A 22,529-nucleotide genomic window follows, 5' to 3' on the forward strand; every position below is an offset into this window, starting at 1 on the left:
AGGCCCAGGGTTAGAGGTCAGTACACCTCATGAAGGTCTCCCAGTAGACCAGGCCCAGGGTTAGAGGTCAGTACACCTCATGAAGGTCTCCCAGTAGACCAGGCCCAGGGTTAGAGGTCAGTACACCTCATGAAGGTCTCCCAGTAGACCAGGCCCAGGGTTAGAGGTCAGTACACCTCATGAAGGTCTCCCAGTAGACCAGGCCCAGGGTTAGAGGTCAGTACACCTCATGAAGGTCTCCCAGTAGACCAGGCCCAGGGTTAGAGGTCAGTACACCTCATGAAGGTCTCCCAGTAGACCAGGCCCAGGGTTAGAGGTCAGGGTTATTACCTGGGAAGAGGTCAGTACACCTCATGAAGGTCTCCCAGTAGACGAGGCCCAGGGCGTACATGTCCACCTGCTTCAGAGCCGACTCGCAGTCCCTCAGGTTCACAGCCCCCTCCAGAACCTCTGGGGCCATGTAGCGGACTGTACCCACCTGAAGAGAGACAGAACCAGGGTTTAAATACGTAAACCCTAACCACCCAATCCAGAATGTCCCAAGCCATGTAGAAGTTAGATCCCACCAGGGAGAAACAGACGTGGGTTCCAAAGGGTTCTATGGTCTCACCTCACTGATTAAATTGGTTTCAAAGGGTTCTATGGTCTCACCTCACTGATTAAATTGGTTTCAAAGGGTTCTATGGTCTCCCCTCACTGATTAAATTGGTTTCAAAGGGTTCTATGGTCTCACCTCACTGATTAAATTGGTTTCAAAGGGTTCTATGGTCTCTCCTCACTGATGACATGGGTTTCAAAGGGTTCTATGGTCTCACCTGTTTCAAAGGGTTCTATGGTCTCACCTCACTGATGACATGGGTTCTATGGTCTCCCCTCACTGATGACATGGGTTCAAAGGGTTCTATGGTCTCCCCTCACTGATGACATGGGTTTCAAAGGGTTCTATGGTCTCTCCTCACTGATGACATGGGTTCTATGGTCTCACCTCACTGATGACATGGGTTTCAAAGGGTTCTATGGTCTCACCTCACTGATGACATGGGTTTCAAAGGGTTCTATGGTCTCACCTCACTGATGACATGGGTTTCAAAGGGTTCTATGGTCTCTCCTCACTGATGACATGGGTTTCAAAGGGTTCTATGGTCTCACCTTACTGATGACATGGGTTTCAAAGGGTTCTATGGTCTCACCTCACTGATTGAATTGGTTTCAAAGGGTTCTATGGTCTCACCTCACTGATGACATGGGTTTCAAAGGGTTCTATGGTCTCCCCTCACTGATGACATGGGTTCTATGGTCTCCCCTCACTGATGACATGGGTTTCAAAGGGTTCTATGGTCTCACCTCACTGATGACATGGGTTCAAAGGGTTCTATGGTCTCACCTCACTGATTAAATTGGTTTCAAAGGGTTCTATGGTCTCTCCTCACTGATGACATGGGTTCTATGGTCTCACCTCACTGATGACATGGGTTTCAAAGGGTTCTATGGTCTCCCCTCACTGATGACATGGGTTCTATGGTCTCCCCTCACTGATGACATGGGTTTCAAAGGGTTCTATGGTCTCACCTCACTGATGACATGGGTTCAAAGGGTTCTATGGTCTCACCTCACTGATTAAATTGGTTTCAAAGGGTTCTATGGTCTCTCCTCACTGATGACATGGGTTCTATGGTCTCACCTCACTGATGACATGGGTTTCAAAGGGTTCTATGGTCTCACCTCAATGATTAAATTGGTTTCAAAGGGTTCTATGGTCTCTCCTCACTGATGACATGGGTTTCAAAGGGTTCTATGGTCTCACCTCACTGATGACATGGGTTTCAAAGGGTTCTATGGTCTCCCTCACTGATGACATGGGTTCCAAATGGTTCTATGGTCTCACCTTACTGATGACATGGGTTTCAAAGGGTTCTATGGTCTCCCCTCACTGATGACATGGGTTCCAAAGGGTTCTATGGTCTCCCCTCACTGATGACATGGGTTTCAAAGGGTTCTATGGTCTCCCCTCACTGATGACATGGGTTCCAAAGGGTTCTATGGTCTTCCCTCACTGATGACATGGGTTTCAAAGGGTTCTATGGTCTCACCTCACTGATTAAATTGGTTTCAAAGGGTTCTATGGTCTCACCTCACTGATGACATGGGTTTCAAAGGGTTCTATGGTCTCACCTCAATGATTAAATTGGTTTCAAAGGGTTCTATGGTCTCACCTATCTGATGACATGGGTTTCAAAGGGTTCTATGGTCTCACCTCACTGATTAAATTGGTTTCAAAGGGTTCTATGGTCTCCCCTCACTGATGACATGGGTTCTATGGTCTCCCCTCACTGATGACATGGGTTTCAAAGGGTTCTATGGTCTCTCCTCACTGATGACATGGGTGTCAAATGGTTCTATGGTCTCTCCTCACTGATGACATGGGTTCCAAAGGGTTCTATGGTCTCACCTCACTGATGACATGGGTTCTATGGTCTCACCTCACTGATGACATGGGTTTCAAAGGGTTCTATGGTCTCACCTCACTGATGACATGGGTTTCAAAGGGTTCTATGGTCTCTCCTCACTGATGACATGGGTTCTATGGTCTCCCCTCACTGATGACATGGGTTCAAAGGGTTCTATGGTCTCACCTCACTGATTAAATTGGTTTCAAAGGGTTCTATGGTGTCTCCTCACTGATGACATGGGTTATATGGTCTCACCTCACTGATGACATGGGTTTCAAAGGGTTCTATGGTCTCACCTCACTGATGACATGGGTTCTATGGTCTCTCCTCACTGATGACATGGGTTTCAAAGGGTTCTATGGTCTCACCTCACTGATGACATGGGTTCTATGGTCTCTCCTCACTGATGACATGGGTTTCAAAGGGTTCTATGGTATCACCTCACTGATGACATGGGTTTCAAAGGGTTCTATGGTCTCTCCTCACTGATGACATGGGTTCTATGGTCTCTCCTCACTGATGACATGGGTTTCAAAGGGTTCTATGGTCTCACCTCACTGATGACATGGGTTTCAAAGGGTTCTATGGTCTCTCCTCACTGATGACATGGGTTCAAAGGGTTCTATGGTCTCACCTCACTGATTAAATTGGTTTCAAAGGGTTCTATGGTCTCACCTCACTGATGACATGGGTTTCAAAGGGTTCTATGGTCTCCCCTCACTGATTAAATTGGTTTCAAAGGGTTCTATGGTCTCTCCTCACTGATGACATGGGTTTCAAAGGGTTCTATGGTCTCACCTCACTGATGACATGGGTTTCAAAGGGTTCTATGGTCTCACCTCACTGATGACATGGGTTTCAAAGGGTTCTATGGTCTCACCTCACTGATGACATGGGTTTCAAAGGGTTCTATGGTCTCCCTCACTGATTAAATTGGTTTCAAAGGGTTCTATGGTCTCCCTCACTGATGACATGGGTTCTATGGTCTCCCCTCACTGATGACATGGGTTTCAAAGGGTTCTATGGTCTCTCCTCACTGATGACATGGGTTCCAAAGGGTTCTATGGTCTCACCTCACTGATGACATGGGTTTCAAAGGGTTCTATGGTCTCACCTCACTGACGACATGGGTTTCAAAGGGTTCTATGGTCTCTCCTCACTGATGACATGGGTTCTATGGTCTCTCCTCACTGATGACATGGGTTTCAAAGGGTTCTATGGTCTCACCTCAATGATGACATGGGTTTCAAAGGGTTATATGGTCTCTCCTCATTGATGACATGGGTTCTATGGTCTCACCTCACTGATGACATGGGTTTCAAAGGGTTCTATGGTCTCACCTCACTGATTAAATTGGTTTGAAAGGGTTCTATGGTCTCACCTCACTGATGACATGGGTTTCAAAGGGTTCTATGGTCTTCACTGATTAAATTGGTTTCAAAGGGTTCTGGTCTCTCCTCACTGATGACATGGGTTTCAAAGGGTTCTATGGTCTCACCTCACTGATGACATGGGTTTCAAAGGGTTCTATGGTCTCACCTCACTGATGACATGGGTTTCAAAGGGTTCTATGGTCTCACCTCACTGATTAAATTGGTTTGAAAGGGTTCTATGGTCTCCCCTCACTGATGACATGGGTTTCAAAGGGTTCTATGGTCTCACCTCACTGATTAAATTGGTTTCAAAGGGTTCTATGGTCTCACCTCACTGATGACATGGGTTTCAAAGGGTTCTATGGTCTCACCTCACTGATTAAATTGGTTTCAAAGGGTTCTATGGTCTCACCTCACTGATGACATGGGTTTCAAAGGGTTATATGGTCTCCCTCACTGATTAAATTGGTTTCAAAGGGTTCTATGGTCTCTCCTCACTGATGACATGGGTTTCAAAGGGTTCTATGGTCTCACCTCACTGATGACATGGGTTTCAAAGGGTTCTATGGTCTCACCTCACTGATGACATGTGTTTCAAAGGGTTCTATGGTCTCACCTCACTGATTAAATTGGTTTGAAAGGGTTCTATGGTCTCCCCTCACTGATGACATGGGTTCTATGGTCTCCCCTCACTGATGACATGGGTTTCAAAGGGTTCTATGGTCTCTCCTCACTGATGACATGGGTTTCAAAGGGTTCTATGGTCTCACCTCACTGATTAAATTGGTTTCAAAGGGTTCTATGGTCTCACCTCACTGATGACATGGGTTTCAAAGGGTTCTATGGTCTCACCTCACTGATTAAATTGGTTTGAAAGGGTTCTATGGTCTCCCCTCACTGATGACATGGGTTCTATGGTCTCCCCTCACTGATGACATGGGTTTCAAAGGGTTCTATGGTCTCTCCTCACTGATGACATGGGTTTCAAAGGGTTCTATGGTCTCTCAACACTGATGACATGGGTTCCAAAGGGTTCTATGGTCTCACCTCACTGATGACATGGGTTCTATGGTCTCACCTCACTGATGACATGGGTTTCAAAGGGTTCTATGGTCTCACCTCACTGATGACATGGGTTTCAAAGGGTTCTATGGTCTCTCCTCACTGATGACATGGGTTCTATGGTCTCACCTCACTGATGACATGGGTTTCAAAGGGTTCTATGGTCTCTCCTCACTGATGACATGGGTTCTATGGTCTCCCCTCACTGATGACATGGGTTCAAAGGGTTCTATGGTCTCACCTCACTGATTAAATTGGTTTCAAAGGGTTCTATGGTCTCTCCTCACTGATGACATGGGTTCTATGGTCTCACCTCACTGATGACATGGGTTTCAAAGGGTTCTATGGTCTCACCTCACTGATGACATGGGTTTCAAATGGTTCTATGGTCTCTCCTCACTGATGACATGGGTTCTATGGTCTCACCTCACCGATGACATGGGTTTCAAAGGGTTCTATGGTCTCTCCTCACTGATGACATGGGTTCAAAGGGTTCTATGGTCTCACCTCACTGATTAAATTGGTTTCAAAGGGTTCTATGGTCTCTCCTCACTGATGACATGGGTGCTATGGTCTCACCTCACTGATGGCATGGGTTTCAAAGGGTTCTATGGTCTCACCTCACTGATTAAATTGGTTTCAAAGGGTTCTATGGTCTCACCTCACTGATGACATGGGTTTCAACGGGTTCTATGGTCTCCCCTCACTGATTACATTGGTTTCAAAGGGTTCTATGGTCTCTCCTCACTGATGACATGGGTTTCAAAGGGTTCTATGGTCTCACCTCACTGATGACATGGGTTTCAAAGGGTTCTATGGTCTCACCTCACTGATGACATGGGTTTCAAAGGGTTCTATGGTCTCCCCTCACTGATGACATGGGTTCCAAATGGTTCTATGGTCTCACCTTACTGATGACATGGGTTTCTAAGGGTTCTATGGTCTGCCCTCACTGATGACATGGGTTCCAAAGGGTTCTATGGTCTCCCCTCACTGATGAAATGGGTTTCAAAGGGTTCTATGGTCTCACCTTACTGATGACATGGGTTTCAAAGGGTTCTATGGTCTCACCTCACTGATTAAATTGGTTTCAAAGGGTTCTATGGTCTCGCCTCACTGATGACATGGGTTTCAAAGGGTTCTATGGTCTCACCTCACTGATTAAATTGGTTTCAAAGGGTTCTATGGTCTCACCTCACTGATGACATGGGTTTCAAAGGGTTCTATGGTCTCACCTCACTGATTAAATTGGTTTCAAAGGGTTCTATGGTCTCCCTCACTGATGACATGGGTTTCAAAGGGTTCTATGGTCTCTCCTCACTGATGACATGGGTTCCAAAGGGTTCTATGGTCTCACCTCACTGATGACATGGGTTCTATGGTCTCACCTCACTGATTAAATTGGTTTCAAAGGGTTCTATGGTCTCCCCTCACTGATGACATGGGTTTCAAAGGGTTCTATGGTCTCCCCTCACTGATGACATGGGTTCAAAGGGTTCTATGGTCTCACCTCACTGATTAAATTGGTTTCAAAGGGTTCTATGGTCTCTCCTCACTGATGACATGGGTTCTATGGTCTCACCTCACTGATGACATGGGTTTCAAAGGGTTCTATGGTCTCACCTCACTGATTAAATTGGTTTCAAAGGGTTCTATGGTCTCACCTTACTGATGACATGGGTTTCAAAGGGTTCTATGGTCTCACCTCACTGATTAAATTGGTTTCAAAGGGTTCTATGGTCTCACCTCACTGATGACATGGGTTTCAAAGGGTTCTATGGTCTCCCCTCACTGATTAAATTGGTTTCAAAGGGTTCTATGGTCTCACCTCACTGATGACATGGGTTTCAACGGGTTCTATGGTCTCCCCTCACTGATTACATTGGTTTCAAAGGGTTCTATGGTCTCTCCTCACTGATGACATGGGTTTCAAAGGGTTCTATGGTCTCCCTCACTGATTACATTGGTTTCAAAGGGTTCTATGGTCTCTCCTCACTGATGACATGGGTTTCAAAGGGTTCTATGGTCTCACCTCACTGATGACATGGGTTTCAAAGGGTTCTATGGTCTCCCCTCACTGATGACATGGGTTCCAAATGGTTCTATGGTCTCACCTTACTGATGACATAAGGGTTCTATGGTCTGCCCTCACTGATGACATGGGTTCCAAAGGGTTCTATGGTCTCCCTCACTGATGAAATGGGTTTCAAAGGGTTCTATGGTCTCACCTTACTGATGACATGGGTTTCAAAGGGTTCTATGGTCTCACCTCACTGATTAAATTGGTTTCAAAGGGTTCTATGGTCTCGCCTCACTGATGACATGGGTTTCAAAGGGTTCTATGGTCTCACCTCACTGATTAAATTGGTTTCAAAGGGTTCTATGGTCTCACCTCACTGATGACATGGGTTTCAAAGGGTTCTATGGTCTCACCTCACTGATTAAATTGGTTTCAAAGGGTTCTATGGTCTCCCTCACTGATGACATGGGTTTCAAAGGGTTCTATGGTCTCTCCTCACTGATGACATGGGTTCCAAAGGGTTCTATGGTCTCACCTCACTGATGACATGGGTTCTATGGTCTCACCTCACTGATTAAATTGGTTTCAAAGGGTTCTATGGTCTCTCCTCACTGATGACATGGGTTTCAAAGGGTTCTATGGTCTCACCTCACTGATTAAATTGGTTTCAAAGGGTTCTATGGTCTCTCCTCACTGATGACATGGGTTCTATGGTCTCACCTCACTGATGACATGGGTTTCAAAGGGTTCTATGGTCTCACCTCACTGATTAAATTGGTTTCAAAGGGTTCTATGGTCTCACCTCACTGATGACATGGGTTTCAAAGGGTTCTATGGTCTCACCTCACTGATTAAATTGGTTTCAAAGGGTTCTATGGTCTCACCTCACTGATGACATGGGTTTCAAAGGGTTCTATGGTCTCCCTCACTGATGACATGGGTTCCAAATGGTTCTATGGTCTCACCTTACTGATGACATGGGTTTCAAAGGGTTCTATGGTCTCCCTCACTGATGATTAAATATGGTTTCAAATGGGGGTTCTATGGTCTGGGTTTCAAAGGGTTCTATGGTCACTGATGACATGGGTTGGGTTCTATGGTCTCTCCTCACTGATGACATGGGTTTCAAAGGGTTCTATGGTCTCACCTCACTGATGACATGGGTTTCAAAGGGTTCTATGGTCTCTCCTCACTGATGACATGGGTTTCAAAGGGTTCTATGGTCTCACCTCACTGATTAAATTGGTTTCAAAGGGTTCTATGGTCTTCACTGAACATGGGGGTTCTATGGTCTCCCCTCACTGATTAAATTGGTTTCAAAGGGTTCTATGGTCTCTCCTCACTGATGACATGGGTTTCAAAGGGTTCTATGGTCTCACCTCACTGATGACATGGGTTTCAAAGGGTTCTATGGTCTCACCTCACTGATGACATGGGTTTCAAAGGGTTCTGGTCTCACCTCACTGATGACATGGGTTTCAAAGGGTTCTATGGTCTCACCTCACTGATGACATTGGTTTCAAAGGGTTCTATGGTCTCACCTCACTGATGACATTGGTTTCAAAGGGTTCTATGGTCTCACCCTCACTGATGACATGGGTTTCAAAGGGTTCTATGGTCTCTCCTCACTGATGACATGGGTTCCAAAGGGTTCTATGGTCTCACCTCACTGATGACATGGGTTTCAAAGGGTTCTATGGTCTCACCTCACTGATGACATGGGTTTCAAAGGGTTCTATGGTCTCTCCTCACTGATGACATGGGGGTTGACATGGGTTTCAAAGGGTTCTATGGTCTCACCTCACTGATTACATTGGTTTCAAAGGGTTCTATGGTCTCACCTCACTGATGACATGGGTTTCAAAGGGTTCTATGGTCTCACCTCACTGATTAAATTGGTTTCAAAGGGTTCTATGGTCTCACCTCACTGATGACATGGGTTTCAAAGGGTTCTATGGTCTCACCTCACTGATTAAATTGGTTTCAAAGGGTTCTATGGTCTCTCCTCACTGATGACATGGGTTTCAAAGGGTTCTATGGTCTCCCTCACTGATGACATGGGTTTCAAAGGGTTCTATGGTCTCACCTCACTGATGACATGGGTTTCAAAGGGTTCTATGGTCTCACCTCACTGATTAAATTGGTTTCAAAGGGTTCTATGGTCTCCCTCACTGATGACATGGGTTTCAAAGGGTTCTATGGTCTCACCTCACTGATTAAATTGGTTTCAAAGGGTTCTATGGTCTCACCTCACTGATGACATGGGTTTCAAAGGGTTCTATGGTCTCACCTCACTGATTAAATTGGTTTCAAAGGGTTCTATGGTCTCACCTCACTGATGACATGGGTTTCAAAGGGTTCTATGGTCTCCCCTCACTGATTAAATTGGTTTCAAAGGGTTCTATGGTCTCTCCTCACTGATGACATGGGTTTCAAAGGGTTCTATGGTCTCACCTCACTGATGACATGGGTTTCAAAGGGTTCTATGGTCTCACCTCACTGATGACATGGGTTTCAAAGGGTTCTATGGTCTCACCTCACTGATTAAATTGGTTTCAAAGGGTTCTATGGTCTCTCCTCACTGATGACATGGGTTCTATGGTCTCACCTCACTGATGACATGGGTTTCAAAGGGTTCTATGGTCTCTCCTCACTGATGACATGGGTTTCAAAGGGTTCTATGGTCTCACCTCACTGATTAAATTGGTTTCAAAGGGTTCTATGGTCTCACCTCACTGATGACATGGGTTTCAAAGGGTTCTATGGTCTCACCTCACTGATTAAATTGGTTTCCAAAGGGTTCTATGGTCTCCCTTGATGACATGGGTTCTATGGTCTCCCTCACTGATGACATGGGTTTCAAAGGGTTCTATGGTCTCTCCTCACTGATGACATGGGTTTCAAAGGGTTCTATGGTCTCTCCTCACTGATGACATGGGTTCCAAAGGGTTCTATGGTCTCACCTCACTGATGACATGGGTTCTATGGTCTCACCTCACTGATGACATGGGTTTCAAAGGGTTCTATGGTCTCACCTCACTGATGACATGGGTTTCAAAGGGTTCTGGTCTCTCCTCACTGATGACATGGGTTCTATGGTCTCACCTCACTGATGACATGGGTTTCAAAGGGTTCTATGGTCTCTCCTCACTGACATGGGTTCTATGGTCTCCCTCACTGATGACATGGGTTCAAAGGGTTCTATGGTTCACCTCACTGATTAAATTGGTTTCAAAGGGTTCTATGGTCTCACCTCACACTGTTCTATGGTCTCACCTCACTGATGACATGGGTTTCAAAGGGTTCTATGGTCTCACCTCACTGATGACATGGGTTTTCCAATGGGTTCTATGGTCTCACCTCACTGATGACATGGGTTTCAAAGGGTTCTATGGTCTCTCCTCACTGATGACATGGGTTCAAAGGGTTCTATGGTCTCACCTCACTGATTAAATTGGTTTCAAAGGGTTCTATGGTCTGATGACATGGGTGCTATGGTCTCACCTCACTGATGGCATGGGTTTCAAAGGGTTCTATGGTCTCACCTCACTGATTAAATTGGTTTCAAAGGGTTCTATGGTCTCACCTCACTGATGACATGGGTTTCAACGGGTTCTATGGTCTCCCTCACTGATTACATTGGTTTCAAAGGGTTCTATGGTCTCTCCTCACTGATGACATGGGTTTCAAAGGGTTCTATGGTCTCACCTCACTGATGACATGGGTTTCAAAGGGTTCTATGGTCTCACCTCACTGATGACATGGGTTTCAAAGGGTTCTATGGTCTCCCTCACTGATGACATGGGTTCCAAATGGTTCTATGGTCTCACCTTACTGATGACATGGGTTTCTAAGGGTTCTATGGTCTGCCCTCACTGATGACATGGGTTCCAAAGGGTTCTATGGTCTCCCTCACTGATGAAATGGGTTTCAAAGGGTTCTATGGTCTCACCTCACTGATGACATGGGTTTCAAAGGGTTCTATGGTCTCACCTCACTGATTAAATTGGTTTCAAAGGGTTCTATGGTCTCGCCTCACTGATGACATGGGTTTCAAAGGGTTCTATGGTCTCACCTCACTGATTAAATTGGTTTCAAAGGGTTCTATGGTCTCACCTCACTGATGACATGGGTTTCAAAGGGTTCTATGGTCTCACCTCACTGATTAAATTGGTTTCAAAGGGTTCTATGGTCTCCCTCACTGATGACATGGGTTTCAAAGGGTTCTATGGTCTCTCCTCACTGATGACATGGGTTCCAAAGGGTTCTATGGTCTCACCTCACTGATGACATGGGTTCTATGGTCTCACCTCACTGATTAAATTGGTTTCAAAGGGTTCTATGGTCTCCCCTCACTGATGACATGGGTTTCAAAGGGTTCTATGGTCTCCCCTCACTGATGACATGGGTTCAAAGGGTTCTATGGTCTCACCTCACTGATTAAATTGGTTTCAAAGGGTTCTATGGTCTCTCCTCACTGATGACATGGGTTCTATGGTCTCACCTCACTGATGACATGGGTTTCAAAGGGTTCTATGGTCTCACCTCACTGATTAAATTGGTTTCAAAGGGTTCTATGGTCTCACCTTACTGATGACATGGGTTTCAAAGGGTTCTATGGTCTCACCTCACTGATTAAATTGGTTTCAAAGGGTTCTATGGTCTCACCTCACTGATGACATGGGTTTCAAAGGGTTCTATGGTCTCCCTCACTGATTAAATTGGTTTCAAAGGGTTCTATGGTCACCTCACTGATGACATGGGTTTCAACGGGTTCTATGGTCTCCCCTCACTGATTAAATTGGTTTCAAAGGGTTCTATGGTCTCTCCTCACTGATGACATGGGTTTCAAGGGTTCTATGGTCTCACCTCACTGATTACATTGGTTTCAAAGGGTTCTATGGTCTCTCCTCACTGATGACATGGGTTTCAAAGGGTTCTATGGTCTCACCTCACTGATGACATGGGTTTCAAAGGGTTCTATGGTCTCCCTCACTGATGACATGGGTTCCAAATGGTTCTATGGTCTCACCTTACTGATGACATGGGTTTCTAAGGGTTCTATGGTCGCCCCTCACTGATGACATGGGTTCCAAAGGGTTCTATGGTCTCCCCTCACTGATGAAATGGGTTTCAAAGGGTTCTATGGTCTCACCTTACTGATGACATGGGTTTCAAAGGGTTCTATGGTCTCACCTCACTGATTAAATTGGTTTCAAAGGGTTCTATGGTCTCGCCTCACTGATGACATGGGTTTCAAAGGGTTCTATGGTCTCACCTCACTGATTAAATTGGTTTCAAAGGGTTCTATGGTCTCACCTCACTGATGACATGGGTTTCAAAGGGTTCTATGGTCTCACCTCACTGATTAAATTGGTTTCAAAGGGTTCTATGGTCTCCCTCACTGATGACATGGGTTTCAAAGGGTTCTATGGTCTCTCCTCACTGATGACATGGGTTCCAAAGGGTTCTATGGTCTCACCTCACTGATGACATGGGTTCTATGGTCTCACCTCACTGATTAAATTGGTTTCAAAGGGTTCTATGGTCTCCCTCACTGATGACATGGGTTCAAAGGGTTCTATGGTCTCACCTCACTGATTAAATTGGTTTCAAAGGGTTCTATGGTCTCTCCTCACTGATGACATGGGTTCTATGGTCTCACCTCACTGATGACATGGGTTTCAAAGGGTTCTATGGTCTCACCTCACTGATTAAATTGGTTTCAAAGGGTTCTATGGTCTCACCTACTGATGACATGGGTTTCAAAGGGTTCTATGGTCTCACCTCACTGATTAAATTGGTTTCAAAGGGTTCTATGGTCTCACCTCACTGATGACATGGGTTTCAAAGGGTTCTATGGTCTCCCTCACTGATGACATGGGTTCAAATGGTTCTATGGTCTCACCTCACTGATGACATGGGTTTCAAAGGGTTCTATGGTCTGCCCTCACTGATGACATGGGTTCCAAAGGGTTCTATGGTCTCCCCTCACTGATGAAATGGGTTTCAAAGGGTTCTATGGTCTCACCTTTACTGATGACATGGGTTTCAAAGGGTTCTATGGTCTCACCTCACTGATTAAATTGGTTTCAAAGGGTTCTATGGTCTCTCCTCACTGATGACATGGGTTTCAAAGGGTTCTATGGTCTCACCTCACTGATGACATGGGTTCTATGGTCTCACCTCACTGATTAAATTGGTTTCAAAGGGTTCTATGGTCCTCACTGATGACATGGGTTCTATGGTCTCACCTCACTGATGACATGGGTTTCAAAGGGTTCTATGGTCTCACCTCACTGATTAAATTGGTTTCAAAGGGTTCTATGGTCTCACCTCACTGATGACATGGGTTTCAAAGGGTTCTATGGTCTCACCTCACTGATTAAATTGGTTTCAAAGGGTTCTATGGTCTCACCTCACTGATGACATGGGTTTCAAAGGGTTCTATGGTCTCCCCTCACTGATTAAATTGGTTTCAAAGGGTTCTATGGTCTCACCTCACTGATGACATGGGTTTCAACGGGTTCTATGGTCTCCCCTCACTGATTACATTGGTTTCAAAGGGTTCTATGGTCTCTCCTCACTGATGACATGGGTTTCAACGGGTTCTATGGTCTCCCCTCACTGATTACATTGGTTTCAAAGGGTTCTATGGTCTCTCCTCACTGATGACATGGGTTTCAAAGGGTTCTATGGTCTCACCTCACTGATGACATGGGTTTCAAAGGGTTCTATGGTCTCCCCTCACTGATGACATGGGTTCCAAATGGTTCTATGGTCTCACCTTACTGATGACATGGGTTTCTAAGGGTTCTATGGTCTGCCCTCACTGATGACATGGGTTCCAAAGGGTTCTATGGTCTCCCCTCACTGATGAAATGGGTTTCAAAGGGTTCTATGGTCTCACCTTACTGATGACATGGGTTTCAAAGGGTTCTATGGTCTCACCTCACTGATTAAATTGGTTTCAAAGGGTTCTATGGTCTCGCCTCACTGATGACATGGGTTTCAAAGGGTTCTATGGTCTCACCTCACTGATTAAATTGGTTTCAAAGGGTTCTATGGTCTCACCTCACTGATGACATGGGTTTCAAAGGGTTCTATGGTCTCACCTCACTGATTAAATTGGTTTCAAAGGGTTCTATGGTCTCTCCCTCACTGATGACATGGGTTTCAAAGGGTTCTATGGTCTCTCCTCACTGATGACATGGGTTCCAAAGGGTTCTATGGTCTCACCTCACTGATGACATGGGTTCTATGGTCTCACCTCACTGATTAAATTGGTTTCAAAGGGTTCTATGGTCTCCCTCACTGATGACATGGGTTTCAAAGGGTTCTATGGTCTCACCTCACTGATTAAATTGGTTTCAAAGGGTTCTATGGTCTCACCTCACTGATGACATGGGTTTCAAAGGGTTCTATGGTCTCACCTCACTGATTAAATTGGTTTCAAAGGGTTCTATGGTCTCACCTCACTGATGACATGGGTTTCAAAGGGTTCTATGGTCTCACCTCACTGATTAAATTGGTTTCAAAGGGTTCTATGGTCTCACCTCACTGATGACATGGGTTTCAAAGGGTTCTATGGTCTCCCCTCACTGATTAAATTGGTTTCAAAGGGTTCTATGGTCTCACCTCACTGATTAAATTGGTTTCAAAGGGTTCTATGGTCTCACCTCACTGATGACATGGGTTTCAAAGGGTTCTATGGTCTCTCCTCACTGATGACATGGGTTCAAAGGGTTCTATGGTCTCACCTCACTGATTAAATTGGTTTCAAAGGGTTCTATGGTCTCACCTCACTGATGGCATGGGTTTCAAAGGGTTCTATGGTCTCACCTCACTGATTAAATTGGTTTCAAAGGGTTCTATGGTCTCACCTCACTGATGACATGGGTTTCAACGGGTTCTATGGTCTCCCCTCACTGATTACATTGGTTTCAAAGGGTTCTATGGTCTCTCCTCACTGATGACATGGGTTTCAAAGGGTTCTATGGTCTCACCTCACTGATGACATGGGTTTCAAAGGGTTCTATGGTCTCACCTCACTGATGACATGGGTTTCAAAGGGTTCTATGGTCTCCCCTCACTGATGACATGGGTTCCAAATGGTTCTATGGTCTCACCTTACTGATGACATGGGTTTCTAAGGGTTCTATGGTCTGCCCTCACTGATGACATGGGTTCCAAAGGGTTCTATGGTCTCCCCTCACTGATGAAATGGGTTTCAAAGGGTTCTATGGTCTCACCTTACTGATGACATGGGTTTCAAAGGGTTCTATGGTCTCACCTCACTGATTAAATTGGTTTCAAAGGGTTCTATGGTCTCACCTCACTGATGACATGGGTTTCAAAGGGTTCTATGGTCTCACCTCACTGATTAAATTGGTTTCAAAGGGTTCTATGGTCTCATCTCACTGATGACATGGGTTTCAAAGGGTTCTATGGTCTCACCTCACTGATTAAATTGGTTTCAAAGGGTTCTATGGTCTCCCCTCACTGATGACATGGGTTTCAAAGGGTTCTATGGTCTCTCCTCACTGATGACATGGGTTCCAAAGGGTTCTATGGTCTCACCTCACTGATGACATGGGTTCTATGGTCTCACCTCACTGATTAAATTGGTTTCAAAGGGTTCTATGGTCTCCCTCACTGATGACATGGGTTTCAAAGGGTTCTATGGTCTCCCTCACTGATGACATGGGTTCAAAGGGTTCTATGGTCTCACCTCACTGATTAAATTGGTTTCAAAGGGTTCTATGGTCTCTCCTCACTGATGACATGGGTTCTATGGTCTCACCTCACTGATGACATGGGTTTCAAAGGGTTCTATGGTCTCACCTCACTGATTAAATTGGTTTCAAAGGGTTCTATGGTCTCACCTCACTGATGACATGGGTTTCAAAGGGTTCTATGGTCTCACCTCACTGATTAAATTGGTTTCAAAGGGTTCTATGGTCTCACCTCACTGATGACATGGGTTTCAAAGGGTTCTATGGTCTCCCTCACTGATTAAATTGGTTTCAAAGGGTTCTATGGTCTCACCTCACTGATGACATGGGTTTCAACGGGTTCTATGGTCTCCCCTCACTGATTACATTGGTTTCAAAGGGTTCTATGGTCTCTCCTCACTGATGACATGGGTTTCAAAGGGTTCTATGGTCTCACCTCACTGATGACATGGGTTTCAAAGGGTTCTATGGTCTCCCTCACTGATGACATGGGTTCCAAATGGTTCTATGGTCTCACCTTACTGATGACATGGGTTTCAAAGGGTTCTATGGTCTGCCCTCACTGATGACATGGGTTCCAAAGGGTTCTATGGTCTCCCTCACTGATGAAATGGGTTTCAAAGGGTTCTATGGTCTCACCTTACTGATGACATGGGTTTCAAAGGGTTCTATGGTCTCACCTCACTGATTAAATTGGTTTCAAAGGGTTCTATGGTCTCGCCTCACTGATGACATGGGTTTCAAAGGGTTCTATGGTCTCACCTCACTGATTAAATTGGTTTCAAAGGGTTCTATGGTCTCACCTCACTGATGACATGGGTTTCAAAGGGTTCTATGGTCTCACCTCACTGATTAAATTGGTTTCAAAGGGTTCTATGGTCTCCCCTCACTGATGACATGGGTTTCAAAGGGTTCTATGGTCTCTCCTCACTGATGACATGGGTTCCAAAGGGTTCAACCTCACTGATGACATGGGTTCTATGGTCTCACCTCACTGATTGATTGGTTTCAAAGGGTTCTATGGTCTCCCCTCACTGATGACATGGGTTTCAAAGGGTTCTATGGTCTCCCCTCACTGATGACATGGGTTCAAAGGGTTCTATGGTCTCACCTCACTGATTAAATTGGTTTCAAAGGGTTCTATGGTCTCTCCTCACTGATGACATGGGTTATGGTCTCACCTCACTGATGACATGGGTTTCAAAGGGTTCTATGGTCTCACCTCACTGATTAAATTGGTTTCAAAGGGTTCTATGGTCTCACCTTACTGATGACATGGGTTTCAAAGGGTTCTATGGTCTCCCCTCACTGATTAAATTGGTTTCAAAGGGTTCTATGGTCTCACCTCACTGATTAAATTGGTTTCAAAGGGACATTCTATGGTTGGTCCCCTCACTGATGACATGGGTTTCAAAGGGTTCTATGGTCTCTCCTCACTGATGACATGGGTTCAAAGGGTTCTATGGTCTCACCTCACTGATTACATTGGTTTCAAAGGGTTCTATGGTCTCTCCTCACTGATGACATCAAAGGGTTCTATGGTCTCACCTCACTGATGACATGGGTTTCAAAGGGTTCTATGGTCTCACCTCACTGATGACATGGGTTTCAAAGGGTTCTATGGTCTCCCCTCACTGATGACATGGGTTTCAAAGGGTTCTATGGTCTCACCTCACTCTATGGTCTCTCCTCACTGATGACATGGGTTCCAAATGGTTCTATGGTCTCACCTCACTGATGACATGGGTTTCAAAGGGTTCTATGGTCTCACCTCACTGATGACATGGGTTTCCAAAGGGTTCTATGGTCTCCCTCACTGATGACATGGGTTTCAAAGGGTTCTATGGTCTCACCTTACTGATGACATGGGTTTCAAAGGGTTCTATGGTCTCACCTCACTGATTAAATTGGTTTCAAAGGGTTCTATGGTCTCCCCTCACTGATGACATGGGTTTCAAAGGGTTCTATGGTCTCACCTCACTGATGAAATTGGTTTCAAAGGGTTCTATGGTCTCACCTCACTGATGACATGGGTTTCAAAGGGTTCTATGGTCTCACCTCACTGATTAAATTGGTTTCAAAGGGTTCTATGGTCTCCTCACTGATGACATGGGTTTCAAAGGGTTCTATGGTCTCTCCTCACTGATGACATGGGTTCCAAAGGGTTCTATGGTCTCACCTCACTGATGACATGGGTTCTATGGTCTCACCTCACTGATTAAATTGGTTTCAAAGGGTTCTATGGTCTCCCTCACTGATGACATGGGTTTCAAAGGGTTCTATGGTCTCCCTCACTGATGACATGGGTTCAAAGGGTTCTATGGTCTCACCTCACTGATTAAATTGGTTTCAAAGGGTTCTATGGTCTCTCCTCACTGATGACATGGGTTCTATGGTCTCACCTCACTGATGACATGGGTTTCAAAGGGTTCTATGGTCTCACCTCACTGATTAAATTGGTTTCAAAGGGTTCTATGGTCTCACCTCACTGATGACATGGGTTTCAAAGGGTTCTATGTTCTCCCCTCACTGATTACATTGGTTTCAAAGGGTTCTATGGTCTCACCTCACTGATTAAATTGGTTTCAAAGGGTTCTATGGTCTCTCCTCACTGATGACATGGGTTCTATGGTCTCACCTCACTGATGACATGGGTTTCAAAGGGTTCTATGGTCTCCCCTCACTGATTAAATTGGTTTCAAAGGGTTCTATGGTCTCTCCTCACTGATGACATGGGTTTCAAATGGTTCTATGGTCTCACCTCTCTGATGACATGGGTTTCAAAGGGTTCTATGGTCTCACCTCACCGATGACATGGGTTTCAAAGGGTTCTATGGTCTCCCCTCACTGATGACATGGGTTCCAAATGGTTCTATGGTCTCACCTTACCGATGACATGGGTTTCAAAGGGTTCTATGGTCTCACCTCACTGATTAAATTGGTTTCAAAGGGTTCTATGGTCTCACCTCACTGATGACATGGGTTTCAAAGGGTTCTATGGTCTCACCTCACTGATGACATGGGTTTCAAAGGGTTCTATGGTCTCACCTCACTGATTACATTGGTTTCAAAGGGTTCTATGGTCTCACCTCACTGATGACATGGGTTTCAAAGGGTTCTATGGTCTCACCTCACTGATGACATGGGTTTCAAAGGGTTCTATGGTCTCACCTCACTGATTAAATTGGTTTTCTATGGTCTCACCTCACTGATGACATGGGTTTCAAAGGGTTCTATGGTCTCACCTCACTGATTAAATTGGTTTCAAAGGGTTCTATGGTCTCACCTCACTGATGACATGGGTTTCAAAGGGTTCTATGGTCTCACCTCACTGATGACATGGGTTTCAAAGGGTTCTATGGTCTCACCTCACTGATTAAATTGGTTTCAAAGGGTTCTATGGTCTCACCTCACTGATGACATGGGTTTCAAAGGGTTCTATGGTCTCACCTCACTGATTAAATTGGTTTCAAAGGGTTCTATGGTCTCACCTCACTGATGACATGGGTTTCAAAGGGTTCTATGGTCTCCCCTCACTGATTAAATTGGTTTCAAAGGGTTCTATGGTCTCTCCTCACTGATGACATGGGTTTCAAAGGGTTCTATGGTCTCACCTCACTGATGACATGGGTTTCAAAGGGTTCTATGGTCTCACCTCACTGATGACATGGGTTTCAAAGGGTTCTATGGTCTTCCCTCACTGATGACATGGGTTTCAAAGGGTTCTATGGTCTCACCTTACTGATGACATGGGTTTCAAAGGGTTCTATGGTCTCACCTCACTGATTAAATTGGTTTCAAAGGGTTCTATGGTCTCACCTCACTGATGAAATTGGTTTCAAAGGGTTCTATGGTCTCACCTCACTGATGACATGGGTTTCAAAGGGTTCTATGGTCTCACCTCACTGATTAAATTGGTTTCAAAGGGTTCTATGGTCTCTCCTCACTGATGACATGGGTTCCAAAGGGTTCTATGGTCTCACCTCACTGATGACATGGGTTCTATGGTCTCACCTCACTGATGACATGGGTTTCAAAGGGTTCTATGGTCTCTCCTCACTGATGACATGGGTTCAAAGGGTTCTATGGTCTCACCTCACTGATTAAATTGGTTTCAAAGGGTTCTATGGTCTCTCCTCACTGATGACATGGGTTCTATGGTCTCACCTCACTGATGACATGGGTTTCAAAGGGTTCTATGGTCTCCCCTCACTGATTAAATTGGTTTCAAAGGGTTCTATGGTCTCTCCTCACTGATGACATGGGTTTCAAAGGGTTCTATGGTCTCACCTCACTGATGACATGGGTTTCAAAGGGTTCTATGGTCTCACCTCACTGATGACATGGGTTTCAAAGGGTTCTATGGTCTCCCCTCACTGATGACATGGGTTCCAAATGGTTCTATGGTCTCACCTTACTGATGACATGGGTTTCAAAGGGTTCTATGGTCTCCCCTCACTGATGACATGGGTTCCAAAGGGTTCTATGGTCTCCCCTCACTGATGACATGGGTTTCAAAGGGTTCTATGGTCTCACCTTACTGATGACATGGGTTTCAAAGGGTTCTATGGTCTCACCTCACTGATTAAATTGGTTTCAAAGGGTTCTATGGTCTCACCTCACTGATGACATGGGTTTCAAAGGGTTCTATGGTCTCTCCTCACTGATGACATGGGTTCCAAAGGGTTCTATGGTCTCACCTCACTGATGACATGGGTTCAAAGGGTTCTATGGTCTCACCTCACTGATGACATGGGTTCTATGGTCTCACCTCACTGATGGCAGCGTTCTCCTCCTCTCCCTGTCGTACCGGCCGGTTCCCCGTCAACTTCATGGAGAGGCCAAAGTCGATGATGACACACGTTCCGTCGTTCTTCACCAGAATGTTCCGACTGTTCAGATCTCTGTGAGACACAGCTGGCTTGTAGAAGTCTGGAGGAGGACAAGGAGGGGGGAGAAGAGGAGGTATGGAGAGAGAAGGAGGGGGAAAGAGGAGAGAAGAGAGGATGATGAGGAATAGAGGGGGGAGGAAGAGAGGAGGGAGAAGAGAAGGAGAGGGGGGAAGAGGAGAGGAGGGAGAGGAGGGGGAGGAGGGAGAAGAGAGGAGGAGGAGGGAGAAGAGAGGAGGAGGGAGAAGAGAGGAGGAGAAGAGAGAAGAGAGGAGGAGGAGGGAGAAGAGAGGAGGAGGGAGAAGAGAGGAGGAGGAGGAGGGAGAAGAGGAGGAGGGAGAAGAGAGGAGGAGGAGGGAGAAGAGAGGAGGAGGAGGGAGAAGAGAGGAGGATGAGGGAGAAGAGAGGAGGATGAGGGAGAAGAGAGGAGGAGGAGGGAGAAGAGAGGAGGAGGAGGGAGAAGAGAGGAGGATGAGGGAGAAGAGGAGGAGGAGGGAGAAGAGAGGAGGAGGAGGGAGAAGAGAGGAGGGAGAAGAGAGGAGGATGAGGGAGAAGAGGTGGAGGAGGAGGGAGAAGAGGAGGAGGAGGAGGGAGAAGAGAGGAGGATGAGGGAGAAGAGAGGAGGAGGAGGGAGAAGAGAGGAGGAGGAGGGAGAAGAGAGGAGGAGGAGGGAGAAAGGAGTAAGAAGATAATATTTAGAACTAGGACCGGGGTGGTTCATAATAGATGAGGAGAACTGATCCTTACTACCAGGGCACAGGCAGAGATCTATTGACTTGGTGCAGTATCACAGTATCCACTAGAGGGCAGTGAGAGCCCTGTAGAACAGAGCAGTACTCTGGTGATAGTATTGTAGAATAGAGCAGCAGTCTGGTGATTGAACCACAGACAGAGGATGGCTACATTACTACTCTACATTGAACCACAGAGGATGGCTACATTACTACTCTACATTGAACCACAGCCAGAGGATGGCTACATTACTACTCCACATTGAACCACAGAGGATGGCTACATTACTACTCTACATTGAACCACAGCCAGAGGAAGGCTACATAACTACTCCACATTGAAACCCAGCCAGAGGATGGCTACATAACTACTCCACATTGAACCACAGCCAGAGGATGGCTACATTACTACTCCACATTGAAACCCAGCCAGAGGATGGCTACATTACTACTCCACATTGAAACCCAGCCAGAGGATGGCTACATAACTACTCCACATTGAACCACAGCCAGAGGATGGCTACATTACTACTCCACATTGAACCACAGCCAGAGGATGGCTACATTACTACTCTACATTGAACCACAGAGGATGGCTACATTACTACTCCACATTGAACCACAGAGGATGGCTACATTACTACTCTACATTGAACCACAGCCAGAGGATGGCTACATTACTACTCCACATTGAACCACAGCCAGCGGATGGCTACATTACTACTCTACATTGAACCCCAGAGGATGGCTACATTACTACTCCACATTGAAACCCAGCCAGAGGATGGCTACATTACTACTCCACATTAAACCACAGAGGATGGCTACATTACTACTCTACATTGAACCACAGAGGATGGCTACATTACTACTCCACATTGAACCACAGAGGATGGCTACATTACTACTCTACATTGAACCACAGCCAGAGGATGGCTACATTACTACTCCACATTGAACCACAGCCAGCGGATGGCTACATTACTACTCTACATTGAACCCCAGAGGATGGCTACATTACTACTCCACATTGAAACCCAGCCAGAGGATGGCTACATTACTACTCTACATTGAACCACAGCCAGAGGATGGCTACATTACTACTCCACATTGAACCACAGCCAGAGGATGGCTATATTACTACTCCACATTGAACCACAGCCAGAGGATGGCTACATTACTACTCTACATTGAACCACAGAGGATGGCTACATTACTACTCTACATTGAACCACAGCCAGAGGATGGCTACATTACTACTCCACATTG

At 45.7% G+C, this 22,529-nt stretch overlaps 1 protein-coding gene across 1 annotated transcript in view; it reads right to left on the minus strand.

Moving 5' to 3' along the window:
• Positions 1-22,529, minus strand: part of LOC115118050 (bone morphogenetic protein receptor type-2-like) — a 102,847-nt gene that overhangs the window by 9,941 nt on the left and 70,377 nt on the right. Inside the window, exons 8-9 of the mRNA XM_065016663.1 lie at positions 20,412-20,572; positions 331-478 (exon numbers count right to left, since the gene is read on the minus strand). Of these exons, the coding sequence (XP_064872735.1) occupies positions 331-478; positions 20,412-20,572 (309 nt within the window). The remainder of the gene's footprint in view (positions 1-330; positions 479-20,411; positions 20,573-22,529) is intronic.

This window comes from Oncorhynchus nerka, unplaced genomic scaffold, assembly GCF_034236695.1.
Source record: "Oncorhynchus nerka isolate Pitt River unplaced genomic scaffold, Oner_Uvic_2.0 unplaced_scaffold_914, whole genome shotgun sequence".
Lineage (NCBI taxonomy): Eukaryota > Metazoa > Chordata > Actinopteri > Salmoniformes > Salmonidae > Oncorhynchus > Oncorhynchus nerka.